The sequence below is a fragment of the Rhinolophus sinicus genome, chromosome 16 (genome assembly GCF_057876585.1).
Source record: "Rhinolophus sinicus isolate RSI-liver-muscle chromosome 16, RSI-T2T, whole genome shotgun sequence".
NCBI classification, from domain to species: Eukaryota; Metazoa; Chordata; class Mammalia; order Chiroptera; family Rhinolophidae; genus Rhinolophus; species Rhinolophus sinicus.
This window is the reverse complement of record NC_142516.1, coordinates 96,342,341-96,359,837: the sequence shown is the minus strand read 5'-3', so window position 1 is coordinate 96,359,837 and position 17,497 is coordinate 96,342,341. Positions and strand designations below refer to the sequence as shown.

Sequence of the window (17,497 nt, the reverse complement as noted above, 5' to 3'; positions counted from 1 at the left end):
GAATATCCAAATCATAATTAAGGCAAGGATATAGTATCAAAGATACAAAACAAGTTAGAAATTAAAGTTCAGAACACTCAGAAAACAAAAAAATACACACCACACTATGTTCTATGTTAATAACTGCCACGTAACATGCATTTTGTAGGTAATCCTCTGCAATATCCTTGCGTGGCATTTGGCAATTTACAAAACACATACCTACCTTCAGGAAAATTATCCAATATTAATGTATAAATAAAATGCCAGTAAAACACACACACCACATGTAGCATGCGACTTACACACCAGTCATGCTCAACTGAAAAAAAAAAAAAAACAGAACGGAAAATAAAGGAGAGAGAAAATGTAGTAAGACACAATTCTAAGTACATAAGTCAATTCAATCTGAAGTCCTGATTTTTATTTATTTTGTATGTAAGCCTTTAGCTTTGAACCCTAAAATATAAATGCTAACACAGAAAAAAGTCTTCATGTCCTGGGTTAGAAAACCACTCAAATTCTAGAGCAATTCTAACAGTGTCAGGAAAATAATTCATAGCATTTTAATACGTGACTTGTGTTTGTGGCCTAGCCTTTAAAATTATCAGCACTCTCAAAAGAAGGTAACTATATAGCGCTGAAAGTGTTCCTAGAGACAGGAAGGTTTTATCTAAACTATTATCAAATATTATTTAATTTAGAAATAACTCTTCTAAGAGTAGTGTTTGCTTTACTATATAGATCAGTCCAAAATAATAACATCAACACGCTGAACCACAATTAAATGACTGCACTACGTTGCTATTGTTTATGTTTAGTTAGATGTTTATGTTCAGTACTAACTTTGTGAAAGATGTTCAACATGGATGGAAACAGGATATTCAGTCTACTTCAAAACGTACTGAACCGAAGAACCTCAGCCCTTATTGCTTTTATTAACTGGGAGTTTACTACCCTTGACCAGACTTTTTCAGAGTCACAGCCAGCTGACCACTCTGATGACCCGAGGCTGTAAGTCCAGCAACTGTTTCTTTATACTTTTCTTGTACAGAAAAGGGCAACGGCAGCCTTGATGGCTGAGTTCTAACAATGCTCCACTGTGCAGAGATATCCAAACCTCTTTGTAAATACATATGTGATAAAGTGAAGGTCCAATTAAACAGTAAACTGTAGTCAATCAAATCTTCAAAGAAACAAAAAGGACAAATGGAAAAGAAAATGACCCGACCAAGGAAGGAAGGAAAAGCTGCATACTCAGGAAGCACTCGATTTTGGCACCCCACAAGTCTAGCAGCAGGAGAGCAGGCAAGGGGGGGAAGGGACAGCAGAAACTTCCACTCTAACGTGGATGGAGCAGCCAAGATGGTTCCAAAATAGCACTAGGGACCAAATCGTCTCAAGAAGTCAGCACTGACACTGCTGCCTTCCTTGCTTCCATCTTGAATAGGTCGCACTAACTGGAAAGATCACATATAACCCAGAGCCCTAGAGCAGGGGGGCACTAGGCAGCCCCCTTCTAGCGAGATTTTGTTTTCCTCTTTGATTAGATCTTAAAAATGTAAGATATACTGATTAAGATTTAAGGGTATATAATAATAGTAGCTGTGACTGCTAAGCCACTTTTAATATAAGGTAGAAACCAAATGTAATATTTATATGGATTACCAGTATAACAATGGCTTAGTTTCTAAATGAATTTCAATATAGGATAGCCTACTTCAAAGAAAAGATTGACTCCAAAAATACTAATTACCATAAAAAAATTATGTAAAGCAAATCTTGCATCCTCTAAGTTTTCACATGAAACATGAACTGGGGGAAAACAGTATAAATTGAGTCAAAAACATTTTATTTTTTTAAAAAAAGACAGTTAAATGGCACACTAGGAATTGTAAGAACAATCAGCTGATTGTTCCTAATGAAAGCTGCGTCAGCCACTTTCCTTTCCACCCGCTAGTTCCAGCTTCAGCTACAGTCCACACCAAGCTACGCTCCACGAAAGGTCCTCTCACTTCCTAGTCACAGCCTCACAATTGATTCCTGCTGTCCTTTTAACCTCAATATTTATGTGCATCATATAACAGAGGCGTGCTCATGCTCACAATTTCCCTTCAAATACCACAGCCTGATGTACCAATTTCAGCATAATTCTTTCATTTGAGACCAAATGTGCAATGAAATGAATGTTTCCAAGTCATTTAAATATGGCTTTATTGTGGTATATATTACAAGCACCTATATACCTATATCAATAGTTTCCTCTCTCCTTTAGTAGTTATTACCACCAGAAAAAAAAAATTGACATAATTGCTAGCTACTTAGGTAAATGAAAAAACAGGATTCAAAGAATCAAATGAACAAAAACATCAGGCTACAAATGAACACGTTTAGTCGGTTATCATACCTGAATATCCCCAGAGAAGTTGTTGTGCTAGAATATAATTAAATCCGTTCTTAGAAAAAAACCAGAATTGTCACAATTTTCACATGATGGCTACAAAAATTATTCTGTATCTTAAGATAACACTGTTTTATAGTATCTTAACTCATTATGTAAAAGAAAAGTCACAAACAAAACTCCAAACATAGCAGAATATACCACACTTTGCCGTGTATAATGAGCTCCCGTGTATAATGCGTACCCACGTTTTTGGCCCAAACTTTCAGGAAAAAAATTTTTCATGTTAATTTTTTAATTCAAATTTTTATTTGTTTACATTTAGGTATTATTTTTTGTATTATAAAGGACTTTTAGCATTTTTTTAAACATATTATGGTACAAGAAATTTTATGTAACAAATAACTACAATACACAAGAACAGATACAGGGTACAAGAAATTTTATGTACCTGTAACAAATTTACGATATTTACGCATCATTAAAAGCCAAGAACTCTTCATCATTGCAAGTTGGTCGTAAGTTCAACAAAGCTGATTATGGTATTATTTTGCACAGATATATCATTATTGACTTCTAGAGTTACACTTTTAACTCATAAGCATAAATAAAAGAATTAAAAACATATATATAGATATGGAATTAGTGCTACCCATGTATAATGTGCATACTTATTTTTCCCTCACAAATTTGGGCAAAGAAGTGTACATTATACACAGCAAAATACGGTACATTTAAGACTTACAGATGCATTTCAATGCAAGCTAAATCCAAAGTACATAAGGGTAGGGACTCTTAGTTCAGAAAGAAAGTAAAGAAAGGAGAATGTACTTTATATGCGTGAATTACATTTCAACAACAGAAATAAAGTAATTTGATAAGCTCTCAAAGGGTTTCTTGTACAAGCTGTCATCATATAATATTCAGATATTCTGGATAAGAATTAAGAAAGGGAAGACATCTAATTTTTACAAAGTTTTGGAGTACCTCTACAAAGTATACAATTAATTCATTAATTCTGACTTTATGATAAAGAAAAGGAGATTTTATCCTGTATTTCCACCACTTGCTTATGGTAACCACCAATAATTACAAACTTCAAAGAACAGCTCCATGAACATCTAACCTGTCCTCTGCCGAAAGCAAGCCATTTATTTGACCAAGTACCTCTCTACAATTCTGTGAGGTGTTTGTGTACTTGGGTGCTTTGGGCTAAACTTGGCAGCACATGCAGAGACCATTGGTCTTACCAAAGGAATTTAAGTTTTCTAACTTTAACATCCTTCCTATTACATTAGAGGCCTTTTGTCAGTTGGTCAATACTGACTGAGTGCCAGAGACATAGAAACAAAACAGACGTGGTCCCCGACTTTGTCTCACAGTCTGACGGGATATATTATTATAAATGATGAAACAGGTACAAGAGTATGCGTGCTACGAGGAGCTCAGTACTGTTACTACAGACGGGCTGTGGGGAAGATGAACACGAGATAGTGCAATGAAGGGTTTGGCAAAGGACATCACGCACCACACCTAAGGGAGGAAAAGAACAAGCTGCCTCCCAAACATGAGAAAGACCAAGGGAAATAATGAAGGAGATTATTAATAATAATCAGAAGAGCAAACACGGATGTAGCCTTGCCATGTACCAGGCATGTCTGTAATACCCACAAAACGGAGCCAGATAATGAAGAGCCTCACAGGAAGTGTTAAGGATTTTAGCCTTTGTCACAAGGAAAAAGGGGAAGCCTTTGAAAGCTTTTCGGATAAGAAGTGGGAAAATAATATTTTAGAAAGATAATCCTGTATTAACCAGAGACAAGAATGGATGTGGGCAGGTTTTCGAGGTCACTTCTGCATTCCAGGTGAGACATGATGGTCGCTTGAACGAGGGTAGGGGTGGGATTGAAAGGGAGAAAGACTTCCTAAAACATGGCTCTGTGGCGTGACAAGCAGCTGGAAGTCATGACCTAGAACATTCTCATTGCACAAATCCTGCACCAACATCTCTGGAAAACTGCTGATCCAAACTCCTGAGGCTGGGGCCTAAAATTGCTACTTTTTCTAAGGATTTCTCCCTACACATGAGGTACTGTTACCCCGTAATGAATAGTATAAACCGTCACGAAGCTGACTCAAAGTGGACAGTGTGAATATGCTATCCCTCCAGGCATGAATTCTGCGGTCTCCCCCTGAATGCTGGAGAGAGACCATGTGCCAGCTCCTCTGTGATGTCCCCCGACGTGCCACCCGCCTCCTGCACCAACTCGATTCTCAGGATTTGAAGGAGGACCAATCATACTAAATGACAGTATTCTTTACATTACTGCCCCCACACAGCTCTGGGCTTCTTCAGTTAACTCATCTGTGTATTATCTCCATCTACCACGATACCTGGTACTCAGGGGAAATTCAAATGAACGTCTATTGAAGAGTCTTTGGTCATGAAATGGAACAAGGCATGAGGCCATATGTAATATGAAAATATTGTAAATATAATTAGGATCTCGGTGCCAACCTATCAGGCATTCCTAACATTTGTCTGACAGGACTGCTGTTTTTTTTTTTTTTCTGTTTATTTCCTCCAAAACCCATTTACCGGCTCTTGTAACTATTCCCCAATTTCTTACAGTCACCCATTTACTCAAGTTACTTAATACAGAAATAATCTAGACCTGGAAATAGGAAACAAAAACAAAAACAGAATCACAGTTCCGACTCTGCAAATCCTCCAGCTTCAATGTCTCCATCTCTCAAAAGATGATAATAAGGCTCTATTATGTCATGACCATGGAGAAAAAATAAGACAATAGAAGATACTTATTTGAAAAACAAAAAACAAAAAACTAAACCACAGGCACAATACCAGAGATTTGCTTTTTCATCTCTGTACCCCTGCCCCCCAATATATCATACAGAAGCATTAATATGTCCAACCAAACTTATCAACCAGGCACTGGGAAAACAAAAGGAAAATAACAGACTGCCTCAGCTCTCAAGGATTTTATCGTCTAGCACAGTAGACACATCATTATATTAAGGCAGAGAGGATCAAATGGACTATGTACTGGGCTCCATGAGCAAAGCAGAGGCATGTACCTCAGACGTGCATGGCGGTGGGGAGTGTGGGGAGAGTTGATAAAGAAAGCCTTTGGAGGAGACTTGCGTGCTGAATGTTAAAAGATGAACAAAAGTCAGCAAAGTGGAGGATGGGAGGAGAGTACTCAAAGCAAAAGGAACACCATGGACACAAATACCGATATGAAAAAACCTTTGTTCAGTAAAAAACTAAATTTACTGAGCACCCACCTTGGAGTAGGCACTGCTACACGGTGGTGACACAGCTCACAGGAGTCTGCTCTCAGGAGATTAAGGGAGCACTCGAGTTAACCAATCTGCAAGTGCTTGGGAGAACAGAAGAGGGACACTGAGTCACGGCCAACGAGGTGGCAAGTTCACAGTCATGGAAAGCCTTCCACACGAACACGACACTGAGAGAATTGGTGTCACGGGAAGACTTTCCACGGGGGAGCGGCATGATGGGCTGAAGCGCGAGCAGTGGGAGGGGCCCCGCAAAGGCAGCAGCGCACAGGCCATGGAGACGTAGGGCCCACCCACGGCCATGCGGCGCACTGAGAGAAAGGGACTGCTGCAGAAAATCTAACCAACAGAACCTGGAAACTGGAGAACAAAGAAAAATTGGGGATTCATTCCTGAGCAACTTTGTGGATAATGAGTGCCTTTCTCAATAGCGTCACCCAAAAGCAGAAACAGATTTGGGGAGAGGATGAGGACTCAAGTGAAAACGTTGATTTTTGAGATACTTATGAACTCCAAGTGCAAAACGATAACAGCTGCCATTTATCAGTATGTATTATGTGCCAGGTATTGTGTTAAACTATATAGGATATTATGTATATATCATCTGATCTCCAGAGTAATGCCTACTATGAATACAATATTACAAGAAAGCTTTGCAATAATCTGCCTTACTGTGATAATGCAAAATTGGATAAAATTCAATTAGTAAGTTGTGATTGCCTGCCATCCTCCACTCAACCCTTATTCTTCTTTCATTAACCTTGTAATCAAGCAATCTTGCATTCTATGTAATTGAATCTTGAGGACTTCAAATGTACTCTTATGAAAGGACGTTACTATAGTAGCATGTTATTGATGAGGAAACAGGCTCAGGAAGGTTGGGTAATTTGTTCAAAGTCACACACTAGAAGAGTCAAGTCTGAGCCCCCGATTTGTGTGACTACGAAGTCCAGGCTTGTAACCACTACACTACACGGCCTCACGTGAGGCTGGGGTGGCAACTGAAGATACGGAGGTGATCACACATGCATGATAGTGGATGCCTGGGATCCATGAGTATACTCAAAGAAAGTAAGGAAAAAAAGAAAGCAAGCAAAAAGCTTTACTGCGCTTTGGGGCCATCACTAAGTAAAATAAGGGCTATCTGAGTACACGGACTGGGATACTGCCAGTCTATCTGGTAACTGAGACGGCTACTCAACCACACGGTAACTGAAACTGTAGACAGTGAAACCGCAGATAATGGGGCCTACTGTATAGAAAATAAGTATACAGCACTCTTTCTAGAAGCTGAACTATGACAGAACGCAAGAAAGGAAATCAAAGTCAAGGTTTATTCGTTTCCCCCAAAATGAGAAAGACTGAAACACGTTTAATTGCTAATGGGAAAGAGGCAGTAGAGGTAAAGAGTGAAAATAAAAGCAGTAACTTAACATTTATCTCAGGATTTTAAATGTGATGCAAGTGAAAGGTAGAACTATCAAATAGTGAGGCCGACTTTGCTTGAGCTATAGAATTAGAGAAGTACCCATGGGGGCGGGGGGGTGGAGACCTCACATTTCAATTTTATGCAACCGTCCTTTTAAAACTGGCCAGTTTTTACTGATAATAAATAGAAGTCCACAGTGCCTTATATCAACAAAACACTCGTGTAATCATTATTTACAGCAAAAAATATCAAATGTTGTTAGATACTTGTGATGTTTCCTATCATATGAAGGTAGCTCTATAAATATAACCCTGTTGGCCCGCCTTCTCCCACACTCACTAATTCCCTCCAGCCACACCACACCACCAGAGCGGCCTGACGTGTCTGACTGGTAAACAGAATCTGCGCCTGCTCAGAAGTCCCTCAAGGACAGCCCCTCTGCGCTTTGCTATGCAGGGGCCACCCCGCCCTCCTGTGAAGGGGCCTCCCTGCTCCTGCTCCTGTGCAGGGGCCGCCCAGCTCCTGTGAGGGGAGCCTGTGCTAACCCAGTGCTGCCTGGGACTGGACAGCTCAGCTAATCTGTTTAATTCTGGAGTTCAACCGTGGAAGTGCACTTGACCTCCAATTTCAGGTCTCCAATACCAGAATTATCAGTAATACAGGGATGACTTTTGACATCTATCTGATAGACTCTTTTCTGCATATCTTCACTGACTCAGATCTCAGGAAAGAAAAGCAAGGGTCATTTTTTTGGGTCCCCATCAGTCCCTACATTATAATGCTCCCCAATATTAAACACTGTTCATGGCAATAAAGTAATATCAAAAACTAATTTCTGTCTGCAACTAATGATAAAAAAAATAACAAGGAAGGTGCCCAAGGAGGCAGTTACCCATCACAAATAGAGCTAAATAAATATATTGAAAATAATTATTAAATAATTATAAGAATGGTAGCCTAACACTTAAATCAAGGTAAAAAAAAAAAAAAAAATTTAAAAGAAAAGTGGCCATAAAGACAATTTCTGGGAGAACCAAGCACACATTATGGGTGACAAACAGAAACAGTGAGGTCATCCCATGTAGTGTAATAGTCCAAAGAAAATTAACTAAAAACTAGAAACAAAACATGGTGCCTATACCAGAATAACAAATCAGAATCCACAGTAGTTGAGAAAATGAAGACATACAAAGTGGGAAGACTCAACTCTGTAAAGATGTCAAATTGCCTAAATTAATATGTAAATTTAACTCATCCCTAAAAACTAGCAACGAGTACTCACATCTACCAAGGCTAGAAAAACAAGTCATGGCCAAGCCCTATGCCAGAGGGTATTTGAAAATTTGTGAGTAAAAGCAGTATTATTGTGTTGGCCTTCCACCCTTTCCACCTGATTTGGTTCTGAATAACTTTTGGCTGATTAACCAAAATCCATAACCTAAATCCATATCCACCTCAGAAACTATTGGCCATTAACAAAAATATTCTCTTCAAAAGAAAGTAATACACCACACAATGAAATACCACAGCAATGAGACAGAATGATCTGCAATTCCATACAACAACCTCAATGGATCTCACAAATATAAAAGTCAAAGAAGCAGATACAAAGAAGACCTACTCTATGATTCCTTTTAGAGAAACTACAATAACTAGCTGAATTAGTCAATGCTTATTAAATGTCAGGATCACGGTTACCCTCGTGTGGGAGTGACTGGAAAAGCCATGAGAGGGGTTGCTGGGTGTTGGCAATCTTCTGGTTTTTGAACTAGGTGTGTTCGGTTCATGAAAATTTTGATATGTACAACTTTCTGTATGCTCATTATATTTCAATGTAAAGTTTTTATACCAGAATATAATAACGAATTTGAAAAAATAAGGATTTCTAAAACTTTGGAGCAAAGAATGGCAGAGTTATAGGAATCCATGTTTAGACTTCCCCCAAAAAGGCTACTTTGAGGATGACAATTCCCAATTAAGTGAGTAACCCACATACCGGAAAAATCAATGTCACAGTCACTACCTCATAGTTACAGATTCCTTATGGTAAACAATATTTAGGTATTCATTTTTCTTTAGTCTCACTTTGACTCCATCCTTAATTTGCCTCCCCCATTCCAATTCCTTTCACTTATATTTCAATTAATAAATATGTACAATTATTAGTAACTTTTCCTTTAATCATTATCTTTGAAAAGGAAACAGCATATGCTATAAAAGATACATCACAAAGATTATGCTTTACAACCTTAACCAGTGGAACAAATCCAGAATTTTGCAGGCCAAGATCTAACTTAGAAAAAGTTCCGGGAAAAATGTTTTGGGAGTCTTACAAGGGAAAGGATGCTTGCAAAAGCTGTAAGATAATATTAAACTTAGAATCATGGTGATTCCTCCCCCCCCAAACCATTCTGTCTTTTCCTAAAAAGAATTCTCAGTAAAGGACACCCACCCTTTGCTAAGACCCCAGGAGTGCCCTCTCCTGACACTGTGGCAGAGTTCACTTTATCTTCTGCATTTCCCTGAAGCTGACCTAACACAACCACACAAAACTGGGGACGGCAGGATGGTACGGGCAACAGAACAAGGCAGACAAGTGGAAGACCTGAGCTCCAGGCACATATAAGCTGATGACCTTGAACTTAACCTCTTTCTCCCCTCATCTGTGCAATCTGAGACAACAGCTGTCCTGACTACCACTCATGCTACAAGGTATGAGGCCAAGGGCTCAAATGAAAAAAACAAACGGGAAAGGATTGAAAGTAAAGCACTGTGCAGGTGTAAGAAATTATTTCCATAAATGTATACCACCATACTATGACAAGAGAGATTTTTAAATACAGTATCATCTTTGGATTCGTCTAGATGTTAGAATCCAGTACTAAAACATCTTAAAATATAACAATTACATTAGGTTGCACCATATGAAATTGTTGACTTATAGGTCTAACCGAAATGGGTAACTACTGGCAATTTCATATTGGCTCAACTAAATAGAAAACTTATAAAAACTGTTTAAAATTTTAAGAATAGGTTTAAAAATAGGTTTATTTACTTAAAATAAACACACTAAACAACTATAATACCTCGGGTTTGGGCAGCTTCTTTTAAAGCAGCTAAAAGGTGAGGCTTCAAGTTATCCAAAATAAATCTTCCTTCAAGACCTGGGAAAAGGGACCTAAAAAGAGAATAGAACACAGTAATTATAATTTACTAATGATTCTAAAACAAATCCAATAATGTCAAGCCAGTTAAAGATACTATTTTACATAAATCATAACACACACATCAAATCACACTGCAATACTTTCTGATCAAATATTAATGAGGCTTCACTTTTAAACATGAGGGCATCCTACACCATATCCAAATCCGAAAATAATCCAAACATCTCGGAATAAAACTAATTTTATTTCCTGAATGTTAAGACACACCCTCAGTTCTAAAGAATTACTTAATACAATATTTTAATTCATTTAAATTAAATTTCATAAAAATAATTCATTGACTAATCTGACATAGTTATTATTTGTACTTTATAACCATTGTTTTCAGTGTTTTATTATTAAAATTTCCAAAAAAAAAACAACTGCTTGGATAAGTTTTTAACTGATAAAACACCTGAATGTGTTTTCACTTTAGAATGTAAAAATGTATCCTCTCACATTTTAACCGAGTATTTCTGCAAAAGTCTCCCTAACTATAAAATCTGCATTGATAATTGATGAATTTCACAAGGACTCTAAATGTGGGCAGAGGCAGAGGACTCCTAGGAGTAAACAAGTATGTCTAAAGTGGCATCTATACCTTGGATAGTCTTCTGAGGTAATATAAATAACATCTTGATCTGATACAGATGAGGAGAAGGGAACAAAATTTCCATTTTGTAAAGGTAGCAGCTCCAACCCAAGCAGTTCACTGTAGGCTTGGTCAGAAAGCACGAATTCCAAAAGGTGAAGCTTTTCTTCAGCGCTGCCCACGTGTGCAGACTTCCTCAGCACCTGCCGCACCCAGGCGGGCGTCACCTTCCTCACAAGCTTGTCACTGGAGGCTGTGAGCTGGACGGCAGCAGCTAGATTCGCTGGTACCTTGGCGACCTGCTTCCCTGAGCCGTGGAGGTAGTTGAGCACAGTTTTCGTGTGTTCCAAACTTTCGTCGAGTTCTGAGAAGTACACCTGCTCCAGCTTGACCCAGTGGCTGCTAATGGAATAAATCACTGCGTTCTGGAACAGCTCGTGGAACAGAGGCTCTAACACTGGCTGCCAGTGCACCCTGACTCTGTTCACATCAGGCCAGAGCTTGTAGATGACGTCAACCGACAAGGGCAAACCGGAGCTCCCCGGTGACTCAAGGCGTTGGATTGAATCTAAGATCAGAGTAGCGTAGGCTTTCGGGACCACATTCAGGACAAGAAGTTCGTTCCACAAGGCTGCCGGGTCTCTCCACTGGTCCAGCTCTCTCCATTTTATGCTTCTGCGATTGTCAGTCAGGCCAAAGAACCCACTGATGTGAACCGGGAGGCCCGTTTGACTCTCCTCGCCAGGCGGTAGAGGAAGAAAACAAAATGCTTTTCCTGAGAAATCAGATGTTGCTCCTTTTTCTTCATCATCTCTGCTTGACAAAGACATGGCTATTCCAATGAGTGGGACGAATTTCAAGTCATCGGCTAAAGAATCAAGTTTACCACTAATCCCTCGCCCACCCACACTGTTACACACCAACCAGGATGTTTTCTGGGTGTCCTTCGTACCCTCGTCTTCTAAAACTATATTCATGTGATACGTTACACAGGTTATGCTATTGCTTGGAATCTTTTTACAATAGTTACTTATAGCAGTTCCCAGAATCTTGATAGAATTCGGCCGTTCCTGTTTCAGGGCCTGATTCTCACTAGCAGTCACTCTAAACACCAGTTTCTCTGTTCCATCAGCCTCTCGGACATGTAAGGAGACATTCTGCACACTTTTCAGGAAGAGCAACACCGTGTCTGCATCTGCGCGAAAAGATTCAAACAACTCGAGAACTTTCTGCTTATTGTAGAGGTTACTGCTAAGCTGCGAAGGTTGCAGACGAAGAGGGAAACGGAAAAACGTTCCTGGAAAATTGCCATTTATAAATGTTTCCTTGGTGCTTCCAAAAATGCCAACAAATGGTGCAAACTGATCTGAAAGTTTACTGATTTCTTTGCTGTCATCTTTGAGATTCCAACATTGACCTGATTCATGTGGACCAAAAAGTGTCTGATGGGGATCTAACATCCCAATCTGATCACCACTAAAGATACAAGGAACATCTGAAAAGAAAAATTCAACAGTCATGATCAACTCTGAAATTTAATGGATAATTGTAATTACTATCAAAATGTTACACGTGAAAAAGCGTGAGCCATAAAATGACACTAAAACAGATTTGTCTAAAAGAAAACTAAATTTAGCTCTGGAAATACAATTCTTTGAACATGAAAAAGAATGATTTCTCTTTTGATTCAGTAAGTACCAGGCAAAGAGGCTTTACATTTTTACATGACTATTGTGAAAGCCTGAGATATATCTTCAAACACTTACTAAACACTTAAAATATGTCGAGAGTATCTGGGTATTTACCCTCGGTTCATGCAGCCATGTGAACCCAATTAGATGGAAGAGAGCTACATCCTATGCTCAAAATCAAAACCTCACGAGCAGATTCTCTGAAGAAAGCGGGGCAGAGAATTAACAACGCAGGCAATTCTGCCCATAGCCAGCAAGCACGTGTCCTCGAGTGAGGGTGAAATGAGTCTCCTCGGTTGGTGTCCACCCACTGCTTCTGAGTGGACGTGCCCTCAGGCTGGGAGCACCTCACCACGTGGACGGTAAGTGCAGTGCTTCCAGACACATTTTCATATAGCACAGCCCCTAAATTGATACCGACTGCTTCACCTGTTCTTCAACCAAAGACAAAGTGATAGTTAAACACTGGCAGAAAAACTACACGTGTTGGATGTGTTGTATTGCAAGACATTCTGTGCCTCCCATGCTGCCTATAGCACCTAACCTTCATGCAAAATACAACTCCAATGAAGTCCACCTTCGGTATTTTTGGTCATCAACTGCAAACCCTGGTGTTACAACCCGCAACTCCTAAGCTCTCAGGTATTTTAAGTAGGAAATGTTATGTCCACCAACCCAGCCACTGAATCTATCAACAATGTGATCCAGATACTCTCTCAGTCGGCAGTGTTCACACTCCCTTTACTGAAATTATGCCAGGGAGACTCCTAACAGTTTTAAAGCATGACCCGTGACCTTCACAAATCCTCAGATTAGAGACTAGCAGTCCAGTTAATACTGTCCCACATAAGCACGCTCATTCTCAAATGGAGAACAAATTCAGAGGGAGACGCAGATACTGGCTGTGAGCTGGACTCTAACTAAACAATTCATTCCTGTACAAGTCTCCACGCTTCTGCAATCCACATCTGTGTCCCCATGTCATATATCACAGACCTGAGGGGTAATTCGCAAATAGCTGAACACATGAACATCAATATTCATGTATAATAGTTATATAATACCACAATAAATGATTTAATATAATTTTAGTATATAATTAATATTACTTAATACAATATATTGTAAGAATATAAATGCAATACAAAAAAAATAGGCTTACTAAAACTGGGCTATACTGAGGGTGACCCTTTGTCCCACTCACCCATTGCAGTCCGAATTTAGGCCAGTTGTCTGAAAATAATACCGCAATCTGCCACTCTCATAAGTGAATGATAAATTATATGATCACCCTAGCTATAGCTATAAGTCTGCCAGGTCAGTCTCTCCTTCTCCTGCAAGTTCAAAATGCAAAAACAGTTTGAAACTAAACCATAACAAGGACCAATTCCATAAAAAAATTTTTATCACAAACTGTAGTAAACACTAAGAGCTTTCATTCTGGAAGAATAAACACATACTCTTACAGATGCCTACACTAAGTTTCAAGTATTTCCTATTGTAACTGTGAGCCAGAAACCTCATATTCTTTCTAGATTCAAAACATGATTTCAAGGTAATCTTTAAAATACTCCTAAGCTTAAGAGCAAAACTTCTATGAGGAAAATGTAGAGGAACCAGAATCACGTCAGAGAATTTTATTTTATTCGATACCATTAGATATTACACCTCCCTCTTTAACATCATGATAATTAAAACATGTACAAGAAAATCTGTGAGAATCAGTTTGCTTCACTCAAACATTTTCAGTGTAAAATTCGTTAGAGTACCAATTTTGTTTAGGCATTTCAAGAGCTACGTTTCAACCTCCACATAAAATGACAATACATTACACTGATTCCACTGCACCGTGATGACATTAACTTTTAGCATCACGTGATGAAGCTTCAGGGTAGTAGTAGTTCGCATGGTATCTTGAAAACTCAAGACACACTGATATTTCATTGACATACTTCTTGCCACTCACAAAGAATTTGGAAAAGATGCCTTTTAAAAAAATATCATCTCTGAAGTTAACCCAATAAATTACAAACAGGCATAAAGAACTTTCAATATCAAGACTGAAAAGCCAAATATTGTACCTGTTATGTGATACACAGAATTAAACCCAATTCCAAATCTTCCAACCTTCAACGGGTCGTCCTTTTTCCTGCTTCTCGCTATTTCTTGAATGCCGTGCCAGTCCTCGGGAGTAAAAACCGCATTGTTGTACACATACAGAGCTGCCCCTGGATGTGAAAATGCACACGCACATATTCAGAAAGTAGTACGCCAAGGTGTTCAGTTCTTTCAAGAACTTCCTCCACACAAAGTTGCTTATTGGATGGGAAGATGTAAAGAAGTGAATGGAATGACTGAATTCTGCATTCTAATTCTGATTGTTTTCACAATAAAAATAAAAACACAAATTAATGGTAAAAACTACCAGCAGAAGAAATATAGCATTGTTAGCCAAAAATCCAAAAAGGAAAAATTAAGAGTGATATAGTACTTAAATACCCAAAACATGGGGCAAACAAGGAAATTAATTACAGTATAGTACTTGGTAAACTATGTTCCTAAATAGCATATTTAATTTGTTTTTGTAAATGGGATTACCTGTAAATGTACTAAGGAGACTTGCTCTCTAAAGAAACCTTGTTCATATATTATTTCAGAAGGAGAACAGTAATCCTTTACCAAGTTTAATGATTGCCTTATCAGTGTTTGTTTTTGTTTTAGTTTTTGGCAGCCTCTGATTTTTCTATGCAAGGCATTACTTATTAATTTTAAAAATCATTACTGTGACAAGTTTTTAAATAAACACTTCAGAATAATACCATCCTGTCTCCAATGTAGTCCCTTTAAAAAGTTGTAATTCTGCACAAAATATTTTCAGAACTCCACTTTTGAGACTGATCTTCAGAATCTGTAATATTCTTTGAATATGTTCAACTATAGTAACTCATCATAATTTTACAATAATTAACATTTTATTTGAAAAAATTAAAGTATAACATATATACAATGAAGTTCAAAGTTTGATGAATTCTTACAAAGTGAAAAACCCTGTGTAACCTCCATCCACTTGAATTACAGAGAACATTCCAGCACACAGAAGCCTCTTCTCATGCGTCTATAAATTCAAGCACCGATATGGGGATGTTGGCCATACTTTGTTTTATAAAATGGCGTGACTGCTATTTGTAAAAGTCAAAGTAGGGCTATGAAAATAGCCAAGACTGTCGAGGTTTTTTTTTTTGAGAGGAACAAAGAAAGCACACAGTGGTCAGAGTGGGTTCTAGAGCAGGTAAATTGAGGTCTACCGTTTCCAACTGCAACACTGGAGGCAAACGAAGGTCAGCAAGACTCAGTTTCGTCATCTGTAAAGTAAGGATGAGAACAGCATCCACCTGCCAAGAAGTGCTGAGGATCAAATGAGATAATCAAAGGAGGGCTCAGCGCAGTACCCAGCATAGGGAAAACACCTAAAAAGTCAGACATTATTACTGTCATAATCATTAGTACTACATAGTACTGTTAGTCTTTATTAGTAACAAAATAAATACTCGTATTACAGGAATATTAATAAAATAAGTATCTTATACCAACAGCTACCTACAGCTGGTTTAAAAATGGCATGTGGTAGGCAGTGCTTGGTCCTGCCTGCTGCAAACATCCATTAAAAACACCTATGAAGACACAGAAACGAGGACCTCAAAAACTCACAACACTGAACACTGGGACTGATAGTGGGCATCTTGCCAGAATCAAAAACGGACAAAGAAACAACTCACATAACTATGAGGTCCATGGGAGGCAGTTAGCAATCCAGCAGGTGACACTCCAGGTAGCCAGCAAGGAAGCACAGCTGCCGGCCTTTAGAGGGCGCACCTTCCCTCCCGCTGTCAACTGGCCAACATTGAGGCCTGACAGCTTTTGTAAAACACTTGTTAAATTACAAAGCAATGGACGCTTGTTTATACAAATTCAAATAAAAAAGTGTTTCCCATGAAAAAGGATTTCTGCCTCACATCCCCATGCTGCACGGTTTTCCAACATGTGAAAACTGTTTGCCATCCTACAGACCAATGCAACTAGAAAGAGGGAAAACACCCTGTAAGCGGAGTGTCCTGTCCATTGGCTGTTCGAGGTCTACTCGCCCTGGCTCAGCAGTGTCAGGACGGGCAGTGCACACACAAGCCCAGCACAGCCAGATGCAGCCTTCTCAACTGGTTTCTGCACCTGGCAGGCATAACCTAGTTATTATTTAAGGTTTTTAATCAAGGTATAATTCTGATCATACTCTTCCTGGAATGAGGTGAGAAGCTGTATATTTTGCCTTTGCTCCAATCTACTTGGGTCTCACTGACTTCCTGCCTCCATCACTGAGATCAACTTTAAAATTCTCCACATCTATCCTAACCAAAAGGGTGTGAGAGTGCGGTAAGAAAAGAATGAACACCCTGAGGAAAAAACACAAGGTGATCTGGGAAGGAAAGGGTTAGCAGCAGGCCTGCAATCTATTTTCTCCTCTTTAAAAAGAAATATTCAAGAGAGATAACCCAGCCAAATCTCCTTGTAAACACACCACTAGTATTTACTAGCAGAAGAGACCTTATCTGGTGGATGCTTTTAGAAGGTTGCTTGTTGTAAATAAATCTGGCATTTATAGGTGTATGAGGCATAATTTCCTGAGAATGTCCCAAGCTACATAATTATCAGAGAACAGGTGAACGTGGTATGACTGAAATAGGTCCCTTTGTGTTAAGTGAAGGCCTGCGTGCATCACTTAGAGGCCAAGGTATGTCTTAACACACATGAAAGAACCCAGGAGGCACTGGGAGTCCAAGACGTCTCCACGCTGTCTTCACCTGCGTCTGTCTCTTAATTAACCAC

The 17,497-nt window shown here is 39.0% G+C and overlaps 1 protein-coding gene across 4 annotated transcripts in view; it reads right to left on the bottom strand.

The window, feature by feature from the left end:
* Positions 1 to 17,497, bottom strand: part of SACS (sacsin molecular chaperone) — an 83,783-nt gene that overhangs the window by 14,423 nt on the left and 51,863 nt on the right. For 3 of the 4 annotated variants that reach the window (XM_019736495.3, XM_074330035.2, XM_019736498.3), the window contains 4 exons: positions 14,701 to 14,847; positions 10,938 to 12,423; positions 10,217 to 10,308; positions 2,387 to 2,413 (listed from right to left, as the gene is read on the bottom strand). In XM_019736495.3, coding sequence (XP_019592054.3) covers positions 2,387 to 2,413; positions 10,217 to 10,308; positions 10,938 to 12,423; positions 14,701 to 14,847 — 1,752 coding nt within the window. The remainder of the gene's footprint in view (positions 1 to 2,386; positions 2,414 to 10,216; positions 10,309 to 10,937; positions 12,424 to 14,700; positions 14,848 to 17,497) is intronic. The other variant, XM_019736497.3, reaches the window with a different exon arrangement.